At 40.3% G+C, this 17,750-nt stretch overlaps 2 protein-coding genes across 2 annotated transcripts in view; one reads left to right on the forward strand and one right to left on the reverse strand.

The window, feature by feature from the left end:
• The window catches only part of spg (dedicator of cytokinesis spg), a 30,662-nt gene extending 13,495 nt beyond the window's left edge, over nt 1-17,167 (reverse strand). Inside the window, exons 1-3 of the mRNA XM_032433709.2 lie at nt 16,407-17,167; nt 6,990-7,231; nt 6,786-6,934 (exon numbers count right to left, since the gene is read on the reverse strand). Of these exons, the coding sequence (XP_032289600.1) occupies nt 6,786-6,934; nt 6,990-7,231; nt 16,407-16,440 (425 nt within the window). The 5' untranslated portion in view covers nt 16,441-17,167. The remainder of the gene's footprint in view (nt 1-6,785; nt 6,935-6,989; nt 7,232-16,406) is intronic.
• Nucleotides 7-5,253, forward strand: Inx3 (innexin 3). The gene is made up of 6 exons (XM_002053923.4): nt 7-97; nt 1,880-2,130; nt 3,730-3,938; nt 3,999-4,459; nt 4,520-4,673; nt 4,739-5,253. The coding sequence occupies exons 2-6, from the start codon at nt 1,968-1,970 to the stop codon at nt 4,934-4,936; spliced, it is 1,185 nt and encodes a 394-aa protein (XP_002053959.3). The 5' UTR covers nt 7-97; nt 1,880-1,967; the 3' UTR covers nt 4,937-5,253.
• Nucleotides 17,168-17,750: the final 583 nt, after the last annotated feature.

The raw sequence follows: 17,750 nt of genomic DNA on the forward strand, positions 1-17,750 counted from the left end.
TGCTGTTGCTGCTGCTGCTCGAACCTGGCAGCGTTTCGGCTCAGATTCAGTAGGTTTTGGAACGCCGCTGAGCGCAGCTGCACATATTTAGAAAACGGTAATCACAGCCAAACATCAAGCTGCAGTTTTACATTACACACAAAAAAACACACACACACACACGCACATACACATTTGTAGATACAGATACATATGCAATTACAAATGCAACCAACACAGCTGAGGCGATTGTGTGTGTGTGTGTGTGCGTGTGTGTGTATGTGTGAGCGAATAGCCCAAACAAAATTTGCAACAAAGTGTAAAAACTCGAAACAACAATAAATATTAACAATAATAAAGGCCGCGAAATTAATGGGCCGCAACGCGTTTAAAACAAGTTTCTTGAATGTGTCAAAAGTGGCCATAAATTTGTACGCGAAATGCCAAATTGGCAGCAGCAAAGGAATCACTTTCAAGAATAGCGGCCCAAAAAGCTGCAACCAGGCTAAGCTAATCTTGGTAGCGCAAAAAAAAACTTAAAAAAAAAAATGAAAAAACGGCAGCAAAGCGCAACAGTGGCAATACACTAACCGACCCGACCCGAGCCGAACTTGGAAGCCTCTCGCTCTCGCACAGAAAAAAAAGAAAATACCTAAAAACCAGTTTTTTGAAAAATTTATCGAAAAAAAAAAAGAAAAAAGCAGCCGCAGCAGCAGCAGCAGCAAAAGAATTGAAGTTAAAATGAAGTGCCTGGCTCTCTCTCTCTCTCTCTCCCTCTGTGCATGGTGTGTGTGTGCATGGGTGTGTGTGTTGTGTGTGTGTGTGTGCAGGGCATGAAGCATTATGTGTAACTTTCAATGCTCAGTGCTGAAGGCAGAAGCTGCTGCATTTTGAAAAAAAAAGGAGTAGCTGCCGCGGCCGCTGCGCAGATGCAGATACATTTTGACTTTAATTGCAGCGTGTGTGCGACAGAGACGACTCTATGTGTGTGCGCGTGTGTGTGTGTGTGTGTGTATTGGAGATTTATGCGATATGCGCTGCTGAAATGAAAGACACACAGCTCGAATTTAAAACAACAGCAACAAACACGACAAAATTTGCATATAAACAAAAGCGCCAAAGAATTTTGTAGCTAAGAAACTCAAAAGAAAAAAAAAAAAAAATTGAAAAGAAATGAAAAAAAAAAAGAAAACAAAAGCCAAACAGAACCTGATCTCGATCTTATATGATCGAATTCGAGTCGTTAGCTCATATATGTACATATATATGTATATATATATAGCTGAGGACTATACAAGAGTTTTGACTTTCAAGTGTGTGCACAGAGAGATTTGTATATGCGTATAGTTTATATACAGACATATAAACAGACTTGCCCCAAAGTGAAATTTATGCGTGGGTTGACAAAAGCTTTAACCAGAGCCACAATTTACCGGTTCTGCTGGTGGCCCAAGACTCGCTTTGAGGCCATTCAACTTGTGTGTGTGTGTGTGTGTGCACAGAAGACAAAGATTAGATTAGATTGTGCCACAAAATAAATAAAATAGTTAAAGAAACGAAAAAAAAAAAAACAGATCTGTCTATGCCTGACTTTCGGGCCTCAGACACAGAGAGAGAGAGAGAGAGAGAGAGAGCGAGCACTTACCTAATTGTAAGTGCGGCTTGTAGTTTGCCGATAAGAGGCAGCCAGCGGAAATGTGTGCTGTAGTCGTGCATCATCATTTCAAATATGTCACGTTGTGTGTTGTGCCAGATAACGCAGAACTTAGACGCACACACACACACACACAGAGAGATATACACACAGTTACACCATATAAATTTCCACATTACAGCCTATTGTCAGCGTCTAATTGCATAATCGGCAACTAAAAACATAAATGTTTCCTCTTATTTACAGCTTAGCTGGGAACAACAACAACAGCAACAACAACAACATCAATTAGCAATAACAATCCGAAGTAGAAGAAGAAGAAGCAGCTAGAATCATGGCAGTCTTTGGCATGGTCTCGGCTGTCTCCAGCTTCATCAAGATACGCTATCTGCTGGACAAGGCGGTCATCGATAATATGGTCTTTCGCTGTCATTATAGGATTACCACAGCCATACTTTTCACCTGTTGCATTATTGTTACGGCCAACAATTTGATTGGTAAGTGCTTTTTTTTTGTTGTTATTTTCTTAAACACGACTCGCCTCGATACCTGTGAAAATTAGTGCAGTCTATGCAAATGTGTTAGCCATGCATTTGGCCATATTTGTGCATGCAATTACACGAAATGCGCTAAGGCAGCAGAAAGAGTTAACAAAAGAACTAAAAAGATTGTGTGCGGCCATACACGACTACGCCATACGCTGTAGCCAATGTAAAAGATATGGAGAACAGAAGAATATATAGAAGATAGTTCAGATCTTAATACTGCGAAACATTCTGTGCCCAGTGTAAAAGCTGCTGAGTATAGTATAGTATAAAGCTGGTAGTTCATATCTTAACACTGAGAAACATCTGTACCCAGTGTAAAAACAGCTGAAAACAGAAGGGAAGACAGCTGCTAGTTAATATTTTACGATCGTACCCACTACGAACCGTACCCAATGTAAAAGCAGCCGAACAAAGCAGGTTAATAAAACAGGTAGTTCATATCCTAATACTGAAACATCATTGCCCAATTTACCGAATATACCCTGCTTGCCTTTTGTAAGTAGAGTAGAAAGCAACTTACTGCTTATTGAATTTTGAAACTCATTTGCGCTTGCCCAATACTCAATGGTCCGCAAATGCCTGTGGCACGTTCATCAGATTTCAGACGAACACTCAAATGACTCGAATGAGTCAAATGGGTACAGTGTGAGTCACAGCGGGTGGTTGCGTGTCGTGGCTGTGTGAAGATCCATGTAGCGGTCCGAAATAAATGAAACAAGCCAGACAACAAGCTTTTTCGTGTGGCCAGCCACAACCGCACGTCTGAGCCCGTTTGCGGAGTTGATTTATGGCCAAAAGACGCAGCCAGAGCCAATGTTTGTGCATTTAAAAGAAGCGCTCCAAACGTATATGGTGCCAATATAAATATTGACAATTGGGTTCTAGGAAACTTCATACAAACCCCAAAGCACCGCGCACTTCGCACCCCTCCCCCTTCATTACATTAGCTAGTTGTTTACGCAAGAGCAAAAGAGAGAGAGAGAGAGAGAGAGAAAGGGGGGAAGGGGGGGGAAGGAGAGCACGCGCATGATTCTAGCTGGTCCGGCACACCCATCATCAGGTTGTCAGCACCCATAGAGAACATTCCTATGACCAGGGTTAGAGATTTAGATTGGCTTAATGCCACTTGACGTTGATGAACGAAATTTGACTGCACTCAAATGAAATGGAATGAGGAATACAACATACAGTGCATTTGATTTAGATGTACACACCGACCGAGGTCACCGGTTCAAATTCCCGATATGCATAGCACAAAAAACTAATTCATATTATTATTATTGTAAGTGCAGCATATAGCTAAAAACAATCAAGCAAATATTTTGCATAACACTGGCAACTATGGCCGTCTGCAAAGCCAAGGCGTGGGATCCGACCCCGGAACTTTCTTGTTCAGCTGTTAGTCATAGACTGGGTCCACTCATCTACTAAAGACTGCATTTGATTATTGTTAGTTAAGCTTATAGTTATGAGCTATCAATCCATTGGGGTACTTCGTTTAAAACACGGCCAACTGCCTGCTTATATATAATTAATATGCACTTGCAGGTGATCCGATTAGCTGCATCAACGATGGCTCGATACCCATGCATGTGATCAACACATTCTGCTGGATAACATATACCTTCACGATACCCGGTCAACAGCATAGGCAAATTGGCACCGATGTCGCCGGCCATGGTCTGGGCAATGAGTATGGCCAGGAGAAGCGCTATCATAGCTACTATCAGTGGGTGCCCTTTGTGCTGTTCTTTCAGGTAACTCTGCGTGTCCAAAGCGCTAAATTGAATGTTGACTAAATGCGTTCTATTTTGTAGGGTCTTATGTTTTATGTGCCCCATTGGATCTGGAAGAATATGGAGGATGGTAAAATACGCATGATAACTGATGGCTTGCGCGGCATGATCTCGGTGCCGGAGGACTATCGAAAGGATCGACAGGATCGCATCATTAAATACTTTATGGAAAGTCTCAACACGCACAATGGCTACTCGTTTGCATATTTCTTCTGCGAGGTGTTGAACTTTGTCAATGTGATCGTCAATATCTTTATGGTGGATAAGTTTCTGGGCGGTGCTTTTATGTCCTATGGTACGGATGTCGTCAAGTTCTCCAATATGGATCAGAATATGCGTTTCGATCCCATGATAGAGATCTTTCCAAGGCTGACCAAGTGTACATTCCGTAAGTTTGGTCCAAGTGGTTCCCTACAGAAACACGATACACTCTGTGTGCTAGCTCTGAATATACTCAATGAGAAGATCTATATATTCCTGTGGTAAGATCAGACACAAAACCAAATCGAGATTATTTGTTAATGGAGTTCCTAATGCAACAGGTTCTGGTTCATTATATTGGCCACAATTTCGGGCGTGGCTGTGCTCTATTCCCTGGTGGTTATCATGATGCCCACCACACGCGAGACGATCATCAAGCGCTCCTATCGCTCGGGTCAGCGCAAGGAAATTGCCGGACTGGTGCGGAGTTTGGAGGTGCGTTTCGACTATAAACTTTGTGCTATAGATATGTTAAATCCCTTTGTTGTATTTTGCTGCAGATTGGCGACTTCTTGATCTTGCACTTCCTTAGCCAGAATCTAAGCACACGATCGTACGGCGATATGCTGCAACAGTTGTGCAGCCTGATGGCCGCCTCACGCACACCCTCTGCCCCCTCGACACTGGAAATGAATCCCATTAGCCATTCAATTTATCCGCCCGCCGAGCTGTTCGGCGGCAAGGAGACCGAGACATAGGCGCTATAGCAACTATTTGGCGCTAATATACAATTTCAATGATTTCTCAATAATATTTTGTAGCCAGAGATGTGACCAATTCGAAGGTGTTTTTTTTTCGTCGTAGGTGTTCTAGGCTTTTAGGCTTTCTAATATAATATATACAACATATGTATGTACATCTCTAAGACTGTTTTTAAGTGGAAACATGGAATTCGAGGAAACGTCAGATAAAAGAAAAACAAAACGAAACAAACATAAAAAAAAAAAACAAAAAGAATTCTTTAGCAAAATTTTAACGCCTATATAAAACAAAAGCCCTTAGACACACACTTAAAGAGAGAGAGAGAGAGTTTGAGAAAGTGCAAGTTAAATGAGAAAAAGAGAGAGATAGAGAGAGGGAGAGACACTCAAACACACACATACACACACACACACACACACACACACAGGCAGACCGTGCAATTTGTAGGTTGGATTTGTGAAACGATAATGAATATGAATTATCCGATATATGCTTATACTACTACCCAATACAAAATTGTATCCGTAGTAAAGTTAACAATGATGCGCCATTTAAATATATACAATTTAGTTTACCGCTTAGCTCTATAGTTTTTTGCTCTTTGATCAAGCCAAGATCGCAGCTCACGAAACGTTGATCTACATATATGCATATGTATATGATCTATATATATATATATATATATATACACAGAAGAGACATATTTGCAACTATATTGTAGTGATCGAATTATAAACAACAACAAAAAAAAAAAAACAATAACAAAATATGAAAACAAAAGCAAAATGCTCTCGCTATTTTTGTCTTAACGTTTAGTATACACACACACACACACACACACACACATATGTATGTAATTTTAAGCAATTTTGTTTATAACAAAATTATTGTGATTATTGCTAGAAAAGAACACATTTTACATAAAAAGAAAACAAACTATCTAAGTTTTAAATTGTAATAAATATGAAATACGAGTCTATTCAATTTCCGTCTAATTCAATACGTTTGAAACGTTTCAGAGAAGCATATTTTCGAATAGAGGGTTTCCCATATATCTGGTACCAGAGAGGCTGAGGATACTTTTTAAACTCTAGATGTGCTTAGAATTCTTCAAATGATAAACTTCAGTATGAGACTTATAACATCCGGGTACGCAATTAAGATCTATGAAGATCTTGCAGTTTATTTCATTAAGAAGATTTTGCATAATTCAAAATGATTTGCACAGATATATTCGTTTGGATCGATTTTTTGAAGAACACCCTCAATTCGATATATACATATATATATTTATAAATTCTTCATCGTTTGCCATTGACTTATTAGAATTGGGCAACATCAGGGCAAGGCATGACTCAGCATTATAGAGCCCCACTTAATATATGCTCTTGAAATTTACTATATTAAGATATACATATCATAGTTTAAATACAAATTTTAAGAAGCATGACGTAATTGAAATTTGCCTTGACTCAGCTTCACTCAAATATTGCATAATTATGAATATATATATATACTCAAGAGTCTCTCAGTATAGCTTGACATTTTAAAACAAAGGGGAATATGTATGTGTATGGCATAATTGTATAACACTAACTAACTTTAGGGAACCAGTTGAGATTGGGTTGCTAGGCGGGAACTGGAAATGTTGATCTTGAAACCTCGAACTGAACCGAAATTTTGATAGCAGCTGAAATCTTAGAGTTCCTCGTAATTCTATAGGCCTAGTACAGAGAAAAATTTCTGGTAGAACTTATTTGCAATGGATTTTGGAGAATTAAATGTATATAAATTTGTATACAAATATTGGGCATATTTTTGAATAATGTTAGCTCTCTGACTTACCGATTGCCCCAGTCAATTTTGGAGACCACAACCATTTGCAGCTCAGTCGTTTGATCCTGTGTCATGGTCGCGCCTAGAAGCTCGCGACGACTCTCCAAAATGGAGTACATAACTTTGCGGAGCGTCTGAAACTTGTACGCCTCGCGATCCTGTCCGAAGAAGTGTCAATTAAAAATGATTCTACATTTATCTGCAGACACTTACCACATAGAGACGCTTCCAGATCTCTGACCATTCGCGCAGCACTTGGGTGCACTCGGCAACGACAGGATCGATTTTCGACAGATCCTTGATGTGTATGTAGGTTTTGGGAAAGATGCCAACGGCACGTGATCTGCGCGGACAGGAGCCGCGAAACCAGTGCCTGCACTCCTCAACAATATCCACAGAGTCGCCCACATCCAGGGGCAGGCCGAAGCGCACGTCGCCATGCCAGTTGTGTATGGCTGGAAAAAAAACAAATGGAGAATGAGCTGGAATAAATCTTAGATGCGTTGATAACAACCAGTTGCGCCAGTTGGCCATGACATTGCCAGTGATGGGGCGGAAGACGCCAGGCAACAGTCAGGCGATTGCAGGCAATTAAAGTGCCTCCATGAGTGGCTACTTGAGCATGCCACGAGTGGCACAACAACAATAAATACTTCAACTATAAATAGGCAAATGGCTTTGGAAACAAAATACTCATGCATATAGGGGGTGTGTGTCTCCCAAAGAGCTGCCAGCCAGGCAGCCAGGCAGCCAGACAGGAGCAGCAGCGGCAACAATAACACAACAACAACAACTGCCACAAGCAGCACTTGGCACTTGGGCACGCCAGCAATTGAACACTTTGCTTGCAACCAATGAACAATAAAGAGTGAGCGCTTCAGCTGAAGCCGAAGCTGGTGCTGAAGCTTCGGCCAGGGAAGCTGCTGATAAGTAGACATATAAATCCGCAACGTGGCCGCCATGCCAGCCAATTACATATGCGAGGCACGCACTGGAGTCCGGCCGGCGCCGCAAGAGCATGTTGCTCTCCGCTGCCAGGGAAGCGGGCTGTAGGTGTGCGTGTGTGTGTGTGTGTGTGTAGGGGTATATGTATATGTGTGTTGGTGTGTGTTTGCGCGCGCTGAAAGACAAACGAGCGAGCACGGCCTTAGCATATCAACGAAAGGAGCTAATAAAACGCACAACCAGGCATAAGACAGAGCGTAGAGAGCGGGCAGTGTAGTATAGGTTGGTGGAAGGGGGAAAGGGGGGCATACTTGAATGTATGTAAGTGCTATATGGCTGTCTGTCAGTCTGTCTGGCTGTCTGTCAAATGAAATGCTTCAATGCGATGAAAATGGGCAAACTGCTTCCTGCTGTTGTTGCTGCGGTTATGCCACGTACCCTATAAAAAGTGAGTGAAAGCGGGTATAATAATAATTGCAAAATCAACGAAGCTTTCGTTCTTATAAAGATAGTTTGAGCAGAACGTCGAGTTTAACTGAACTGTGGATTCATGTGTCTGTCGATTTTTTGAGGTCGCTAAGCTTAGATTTTGTATAGAATCCGATTAAATTCGAATTAAATTTTAATGATTAAAAAACTAAATGAAATATAAATGTGCTCTGACAAAGCTGGGTAAGAGCCGCTAATATGGTATATATTATTGATTTCAAACATCTAAAATCTTGCACTATTTTCTCCAGACGACTCCATACGATCATTTACAATCTTTCTTTATTAAGAATATGTCATATAAAGCTAGATTCATAAAGCGTTATAACATCAAGATTAATTTATTTCAAATTCTAACATATAAAATATGTATATGATTCCGCTCTTAACAATTAAATGATGCAAAAATGGTGAAGTTATAGAAAACCTTTCTATATATATTTGGGTATACCGAAATCATAATGAATTCGAACTTGTCAAGTTTAATATGCACAAACTTGTCTTGAAATGTTCGATTTTGCTTGAAAGACGTTTTTGTTTGTTTCAGATTCAATACGAATATGTGTCAGGACACAGGGTAGTTTTTGGTCGAGCAACATTAAATTGTAGCTAATGTTGTGGCTGTTGCTGCTGTGCATTATGATTGCCGCGACTTCATCTGCGTCTTCCTGCTTCAGCATTTTCGTGGCTGCCGCGTTACTTTTGCAACCGCCTTGGCTGGAGTCGCCGTCGGATTTAAATGGATTTCAAGCTGCTAAATAGCTAAATTTTATAATTTAAATGGATGCGGCAGCGAGGGAGGGCCGCTTGGATTTAAGCTTGGGCTTCAGGCACTTCAACTTGCGCAAGCAAACACTCAAGCAAATGAGCACACACACCACACACACTACACACACACACACACACACACACTGTGGCAGTTACAGGCGGGCACAGTGCCAACCGTCGCACTATTTAGGTCAGTCACATTAGACAGGCGTCGAGCTGGGCCCGCCCCGCCCTGCGACGACTTCATATGTATGTATATATATATACACACACACACGCACACTCACACATTATATATATGTATATATATTAACAGCCCATCCACCCACCCACAAGCATCCGGCTTTAGAGCCGCGCATAATTCTAATGAGCATTTTTTAGCCGTCGCTTAGACATCAACGCGCATTTAATGAAAATGCGGAAAAAATTTTAATATTTCATAGCCTGAAATAGTTGAGAATGGCCCCAGGGCATATACGAGTGGAGAGGGGAGTAGCGGGTAGGGCAGATAATTACCGTTGCCCTTTAATTGCGCTTTTGATAAAGTACTTCAGGTGCACAACAAATGGGATTTGCCAGAGTTTCACTTTGTTCAGCAACAACAAAGCGCAAACATAAAGAGAAGAGATGGAGAGAGCAAAGAGAGCGGGATAGAACGAGCAAGACAAGTCCGCAATGTCAACAAACGTATTTAAATAAAAAAGTCGTTAAGCCAAGTGGACGCAAAAACAAAAATGAAGAAAACACAAGAAGAGCCAACGGCAGCGACAGTTGGAAAATAATTTTAAATTAAATAAAAGAGCTGGCTGCATTAGCGCAATGAGCGCCTCATACATGCACATGCTCTCAAAGCATGGAACCCCTTTATTACATACATACGTATACGTAAATACATATGTATGTGAACATAAGCACTTCTATAAAATTACAGTCCAAGTTCTCTCTGCCTTCCTGTCTCTCTCTCTCTCTCTCTCTCTCTCTGTCTCTCTCTAAAAACGAAATAGCAAAAGGCATCTTGTACGTCAGTTTTTGCCGCATCGTCATCAAATGGATTAAAACCAGAAAAAAATAAGCTATAAGCAAACTAGATGCATAGATACCCTTTCCTTTGTGAGAACTACTTTTCATTTATAAATGCACTTAAAATAGGATCTAGGCTTGCATTCTAGTGGTAAAATGAACGCTAGATATAAAATTATGCATATAGAAATTACTGTGAATATGTATTTGAAAATAAACATGAATATGTTGAATAGATATGACAATGTAAATGTGATTATGATATACGTATGATTTGTATTTATTAAGGTATGTCAACTAGAACATGAACAGGAATATGTATGGCAAAATGAAAAAGATTATGAATGTATAAACACATGAATATGAGTATATGGATATCTTTATATGAATATACATATATAATCTAAAGGAAATTACCCGTTGACATAACAAATCAAATGAATAATGTTGCAAATGCAAGTCGTGTCAACTTCATGTTTATAAAAGGCCGTTCGAATTGTCACCTCGCGTTATTTAATATATTGCACAAACAACTTCTGTTTTAAGATATTACAAAAAAAAAAACACATCATTTTTTAATTTTAACTAAAAAAAAGAAATTGTGTCATCACGGAGTTTGATCTCTAAATTTCTAGTCCGACATATGACACCATTGTCGTAAAAAAAATCAAACAAAAGAACAATTTATATTATTATTGTCAAAACATATTCATTTGAATTTTCTTTGTTTCTTAAAATTTATTATTATTGCCCTTTCCTTGGTGAGTAAAATAACAAAGTAAATAAACAAATCTAAGTATGGAAAAAAATGAAATTTGGACCGGCAACCTGCCGTTTGTTTGAAATGGACATTTTATGACTGGGCTATTTTTTATTTAATTTTGTTTTTTTTTTTAAATAAACCATCAACTGTATAACAAAATATGAATATAAAATGGAGTGGGCCACAAAAGCGGCTTATGCCAAGGTAGTCAATCATAGCCGAAAGGTACTCAATCTAAAGGGTATACAATGCAGGGCATGCGAATAATAGCATTGGGAGCTGGCAAGCCACAAAGGAGAATCTTCACACTTGACCCTTCTGCGCGCCGAGGGCTCAAGAATTTAATTAATTAATTGTGTTGTTTGGCACCCAGTTTGGTCATGTGGCAAGGGCGGGGCATTGTTCTAGCCTAAAGGGAGCTGGTAAATGGGTCAAGCAGCTACCAGAGGGGCTCAGCGCAGAGAGTAAAACAAGAAGTGATTAAGAGCTATGCCAAACCCATTCGCACACATTTCGTAGGGTATTACACATGCTGAAGATAGTTTTCGAGGCACTTATAAACAGGCGAAGTGTTGAAAGCTGAAATGATGAATAAAAAACATTTCGCTGGGCATAAAGTTATCTAGCTGCGTTTCATATATCAATCCATTGATGCGAGCTACGCCCACAGGAAACGTGGCCTCAATGTCAATCAGATGTCATTAGACGAGGCACTAAATGCTGGAGTTGGTCACGGAATGCGCAATACTTAAACAAAACAGTTGTCAGCTACTTTTCCTCTCCCGTTGAGTAGCAGCAAATCAAATGTTTAATTCTTGCTCAACGTTCTCCATTCTCTGGTTGACGAGCAGCTTTTCATTACTGCATCTGACATCATGTTTTCCTACAGGCACACAAACACACACACACACACACACAAGCACATATGCATGCGAACACATACTCAGACAGAACCTATATGAGAACGTGTTAGCATGCTGCTAAAACGAGCAATATGCAGTTCTATACCCTATGCTCAGAGGGTATATTTGTTTGTTAATAAAAGAAAATCCTTATAGAAACAGACGTTTACATTAACAGACATTGCTTAAGCTTAGCTTATACTAGAATATTGAAGATTAAGCTGTGAATAAATCCACCCATACGGGCGGAAAATTGGTGGAAAATATTTTATTTAAAGCTGTTGTGTCAAACGACCTTTAACCTTGCACCTAAACTTAAATTCACTATGAAATGCTGACAGAGCATCTGTTAGTCGGCGCCAACTTTTCGGCCTGTTTTTTAAACGCCTGCCAATATTATGGACTTTAATTGAGTGCATCGCACAATGAAAAATATGCAGCCTATTAAATATTTGCATATGTGTATTTAATATTTGCATAATATAAAAATCAAATGCGGAAGACCGCATGATAAATATCTCAATTGGCAATCAAAATGTTTGCTCACATTTGAATGCACATTTATTTATGAGATAAACCCACAAATTTGAGCGTGAAATCAGTTTGAATTGTGGCCAGTTGGCAAGATCCTACCCCGAATTTACAATTGCTTATCAAAAAACCGAAATTGTTGACAGTTTTTATGGCATCGAGCAGAAGCAAAGTGCAATTAACTTGTTAATTATTTGTATACACATGCGTATAAGTCATAGTATCTATAGTATATATAGTTTCTATATAGTAAGTAGACGACAATCTGTTAATACCCTGCCCTAACTGAGAATTACGTTAAAAGGGTATAATGGTTTGATACAAATGAATGCGACAGGCAGAAGCTAGTTTTCATAGAGTATGTATGAGAATATCAGGAATTAATTGAGATATAGCCATAGGCTTTGGTATACGCACACTTTTCTATGCTGTATCCAAATCCACATAATTTGATAGAGATCGGACTTTAAGCAGCGAAGTTCAAAAAGAATGCATTTGCCTACCGTGTATCGGACCAAGGGAAGCTTGTGCTTGCGTGTTTTTGTGTATAGATAAAATCTTTAGCTGTTAGCTAGGCTAACGCGCAATTCCAGTCGTGCATTCCCGTATTTGGACGCTTATTTATTTTGTTTATGATTTTATGAGCGCGCTTGCCTGTCTTATCGCCCAGACATTTATCAGACGTTGTGGGGCCGACGCGAGGCAAGGTGGAACTGTGGCTCATAGAAACGTATAGGGCACAAATGCATATCAGTTCTTGGACTGCATTTACATAAATGCGTAAAGCAGAAGCGGGGAGAGAGAGATCCACGACAGAAACGTGCCTCATCCGGTAAACTGGCTGATAATGCGCCACAAATCGGAAGTGCGATAAATGTGTGTGCGTGTGGGTGCCTATGTGTGCGTGTGTGTGCGTAGTTAATCATAGACAGGTGCTATGGTGCTATGGCACAAATCATAAATACATCGTTAAAGACAAATAATGGTTAGGCAAATGCCGAATTGAAGCCAAAGTACAGATGGGGGCATGGGGCATGGGCATGGGCGAGGGTGAGGGTTAGGATTGTGGGCTGCGGGGGTCGAGGTAGGGCGTAGCAACACAAAGTTGCCGCCAAGCATATTAAACAATGAATATGAATCAATTTAATGCGCACTCACACACACACACACACACACACACACACACACATCGATGTATCTGTGTTTGCATAACGAAAAGGAAACGCTGCACAAATTTGTGCGCTGACTCCACACACACACACACAACAGCCAGTGGCCAAATGCATAAAATGAATATTAAATTAAAGTTGAAAACGAATTTGCCCCCTTTTGGAGTAACAGCAACAGCAGCAAGCGGCAAGCGGCAACAACAACGGAATTCACTGGAAAAGGCATCGGCAACATCCGGTCTGCGCCTGTCTACAAATTTTTTGAATTTTGTTTTTTTTTCTGTTTTTTTTTTTTTGGCAAAGTTGCGCCAAGAGTTTTCAGTAGCTGCGGCCTGTGCCAATTCGCTGCGCACAAATAAAACTGCCCGCATGGCCCAGCTACCAACTACCAACTTCCAGCTACAATGCCGCCAGCAGCTTCAGTTGCATGCAACCACCCAAAACTGTCGCCGACTAGCTGCGTAATTGAGAGCGAGCAAAAGGAATAGCTCCAGCTGAGTGTGCACGGCTATAAGATGCCCTGCAAAACAGCACCAAACAACAGACATTTGTATTTACATGAGGAACTGCAACTGTTATCACTTTTCAAAATACAAATTGAACCTCATTATATATATTATTATTATTATTTTTTAAAGATTTAAATATTTATTTTTCAATTTCTGAATAAATGTAAAACACTATGAATTGAATTGAAAGTTAACTAAAACAAATATATAAAAATAATTTTATGAAGTTATTAAAAAGATATAGCCAAAATATTTTTACTTTAATTTTTAACTTTTACTTTTATCTAAAAATAAGAAACTTTTTTGTAGAAAAAGATATATTACCTATAACTTTTATGTATGAGTTTGACTTTAATATAAAAGCTGGAATTTTAATTGAAACTTTTTATACGTATTTATAAATATAAACATGAATTAAAATATTCTTTAGCTGTTTGTTTTTGACATGCGAAATTAGTTGCTTGCTGCACTTGTTTGCCATAGTTTATTATACCCTCATCTCTGGTACTCAGTTGGTACAGGGTATTAAAAATCTCTGATTGGTTGCCCTGACAATGCTGGCAATTACTTCCAAAAGCAGACAAAGAACGTGTGCCGGGCCAGGGTCTGTGCCTGGACGGGCCTGGACTTGCGGCATGCGGATGTTAATGAAGCCATTGCCCAGGCATCGAAAGCTGAAAGCTGCAACCGAGCAGCACGTGTCGGATGACAGTCAGTTCCGCAGTCGCTGCGGCTGTTTGTTGTGCAAGGTTAGGGCGTTGCTCGCTGGGCTGTGCCAGCCGCTAATGGCGTTTACATTGGTCGATGATCTCCCCACCCAAACGCCCTCGCTGACGGCTGACTGATTGATTTGAGTAAACTTTGACCGGCTGCCATGTCACAAATCAGCAGCAGATGCATGAAAAGTGGAAACTAGAGCAGCAGCAGCAGCAGCAGCAAAGCAAATATAGATGACAGCTTACGCTTATCTGGCACAGAGCGCAGACGGAAGTGAAGCCTGCAGCTTCAGGGGCAGCTTCGGGGGCAGGTTCGGGGGCAGCTTCAGCGGCAACTTCTTTCGAGGCAATTGTCATTTGTAAAGCGTTGCCATTGAAGCGAAAAGTATGACGAGTGCGTTGATAATGTGAAAATAAAACAGACAAATGGAGTGCAGAGAAAACACAACAATAACAACAACTAAAACGACAACAACAACAAAAATAACCTAATTGCAAGCAAGCTTTGTGAAAACTGAGAAAGAACTGTGTTTGCGAAATGCCTAAGTTTAAATACCCTTACACATATTCTATTAAAAAGTAACTATATAGTATTCCGATATAAGTGCAAACTAAACATTGGCCGATTGTCTCTCCAAATTATTTGTAACAAGATGCTGAACAATACTCTCCAAAATATTAGGTGTAGTATGAGTAAAGAGTCTTGAAAAACAAATAAGTTTTTAAGCAAGAAACTTCTTGTAGTTTGTCGTCATCGCCTTGACCTTGTCTGATTTTGAGCTTTGGTAATTTATCTAGTCAACACAACAAAATGTCGACCCTATGCAAATATTCAGTAGGAAAATTATAAAAACTTAGACTGAAGAAATACGTGCTTAATTTATAGCATCTGATACTTTATAGCACATTTATTATGCAGTTACACATTTCGTAGCAACATTATAATACTTTCCTGTGTAGAGTATGAAAAGGAAAAGATACATTTTTATTTGCTGGCAGTACATAGTCTCGAGTCTTATCAAAACAAGTTTATTGTACGACGCCAGTGTCACGATTACAGTGGCAGCCGCAACAACGTTGCCAGTTGCTAGGTAATTACAGCGGCATTTAAATTGGCAACACCTGGCGCACAACACAATTGGCAACACGAGTGAGAGCTTGATGCCAATTGCGAACGGACGGCGGACAACGGGGCGGGGCGGGGCGGGGCGGTTAACGGGCAAATGAAAACATAAACACATCAAAACGCAGCAGCAACAACAGCAACAACAGCATGAACAACAGCAAACAGAAATCTCTTTGAGATTCGTCGCTGCCAGCAAATAAAAAGCCTAAAGAAATGGCAAGAAGAAGAGGACGAAAGCGCGCAACAGCAGCGGCAGCGAACATGCTATAAAAATAAGTAGAAAAATCGCTTTTCCGCCTTTCCGGCACGCCGCTACAGTGGGTGGCTGGAGGTGATTGTTGTTGCTGCTGCTGCTGCTGCTGGGGGGTTGTCTGTCTGTGATGCTGCACGCTGTTTCGCGGAAAAAACTGTGAATCAACGCACGGCTACAACAGCAACAACAGCAACAACAGCTACAAAGCAACAATAACAACAAAGCGTTGTAATCGTGCACGTGACGCATCGCAGCGCACCGCACCGACCCCCCCCCCCCCCGCTTAGCAAAACCTCCGTTACACCGGCTCAGGGGGTGCTGTTGGGCCTTGGCCATAAGCGAGGGATGCGACAGCCACATACATACACACACACACACACACAAACACACACACACACACGCACACAAGCACACGCAATTTTTGAACTGTTTTACTCACCGACGCCGTATTTGTTGTTCGATGGTATCCACATAGCGTATTTATATATATATTTTTATTTGTTGGTCGCAATCCAATTGGAATATGGCTAAGGCGCAGTCCAAGGCCACTCCCAGAAAGCTGCCGTCCTGCCGGTTAGGTCGCCTTTTATTTATTTATTTTTCTTGTATGCTTTTTGCGAGCAACTTTCAATGACAATTTGAATTTGCTGAACACATTTTCTTGTGTGCCTTTTGCATCTTCTCAAATACACACACACACACACACGCACGCACAACCACAGACACAGTGTTGAACTTTTGCTTTTGTTGGCGTTGGCGTTGTTGTTATTGCATTTATCGCTCGCTCTCGCTCGCACTTTAACAACGACACTGACACTCGACTTAGTTAATAACACTTACTAGCAACAACAACAAACGCGTCTACATTGTTGTTGTTGCTGTTGTTGTGGTCGCAGAATTGGCAAATTTCTCAACAAGACCAACAGATAATCTTGGCTCTTATTGGAAGTCGTAGTGGTTGCTTTTTGTCGCCTTTTTTTGTTAGTTTTTTTTTTGTGCACGCCACAAAATCAATATTAATTTTTGGTGTTGAGTTTTTTTTTGGAATTTGTTCGCCTATGCCCTAATAAATAATATTCAGCGAATGCGCTGACTGGCACAAGCCTCGCCTTTTAATTCAATTTATTGTATTTCGCTTTTTTTCTTTTCGCACAAATACAATCGCCAACCGAGTTCTCTCTCACAACCGCACTCGCGCAGCTGTCCAATAAGACTAACAGCCAGCTGTTAAAATAAGACAGAATGCCACTGTTGGCGTGACTTGGTGACTGTTAGATACCCTATGCAATTGAATCGCCAGTTACATATCAGCTTTACATCAAGTCTGAACAGTTGATATTATAGATGTCAAGCAATGAGTAAGTTTAATATAATATTATTTGCTGACAGAATGACTAATCTGTTCATAACTCAATCGCAATAAAACAATGCTCTTTTTACAGAGTATGAAAACACTTTGATAACATCGCTAACAAAAGATAATGTTACTGTTAAATTACATACTGGCAAATTAACATAGTATACAGCTAAATGTTAAAATACCGAGCGTAAATTACAAGAAACTTAAGCAGCGGGCGACACCTGGCGGCAAACTTAAAATATAATTTGGGTTGTTGGAATACAGCGCCCCCTGGTGACTTTGGTTGCAAGTTGCTCAATTTGTTTAGCTGTGAAGTTGGCTGCGCTAATACAGCGAAGAACAGAACCGAACAATGATGGCCTAAGCGTAGACCGCTCAAGTCAAGACACAAGCCCATTACGATTTTTGGGCAATTTTTGTATT

This window comes from Drosophila virilis, chromosome 2 (assembly GCF_030788295.1).
Source record: "Drosophila virilis strain 15010-1051.87 chromosome 2, Dvir_AGI_RSII-ME, whole genome shotgun sequence".
NCBI classification, from domain to species: Eukaryota; Metazoa; Arthropoda; class Insecta; order Diptera; family Drosophilidae; genus Drosophila; species Drosophila virilis.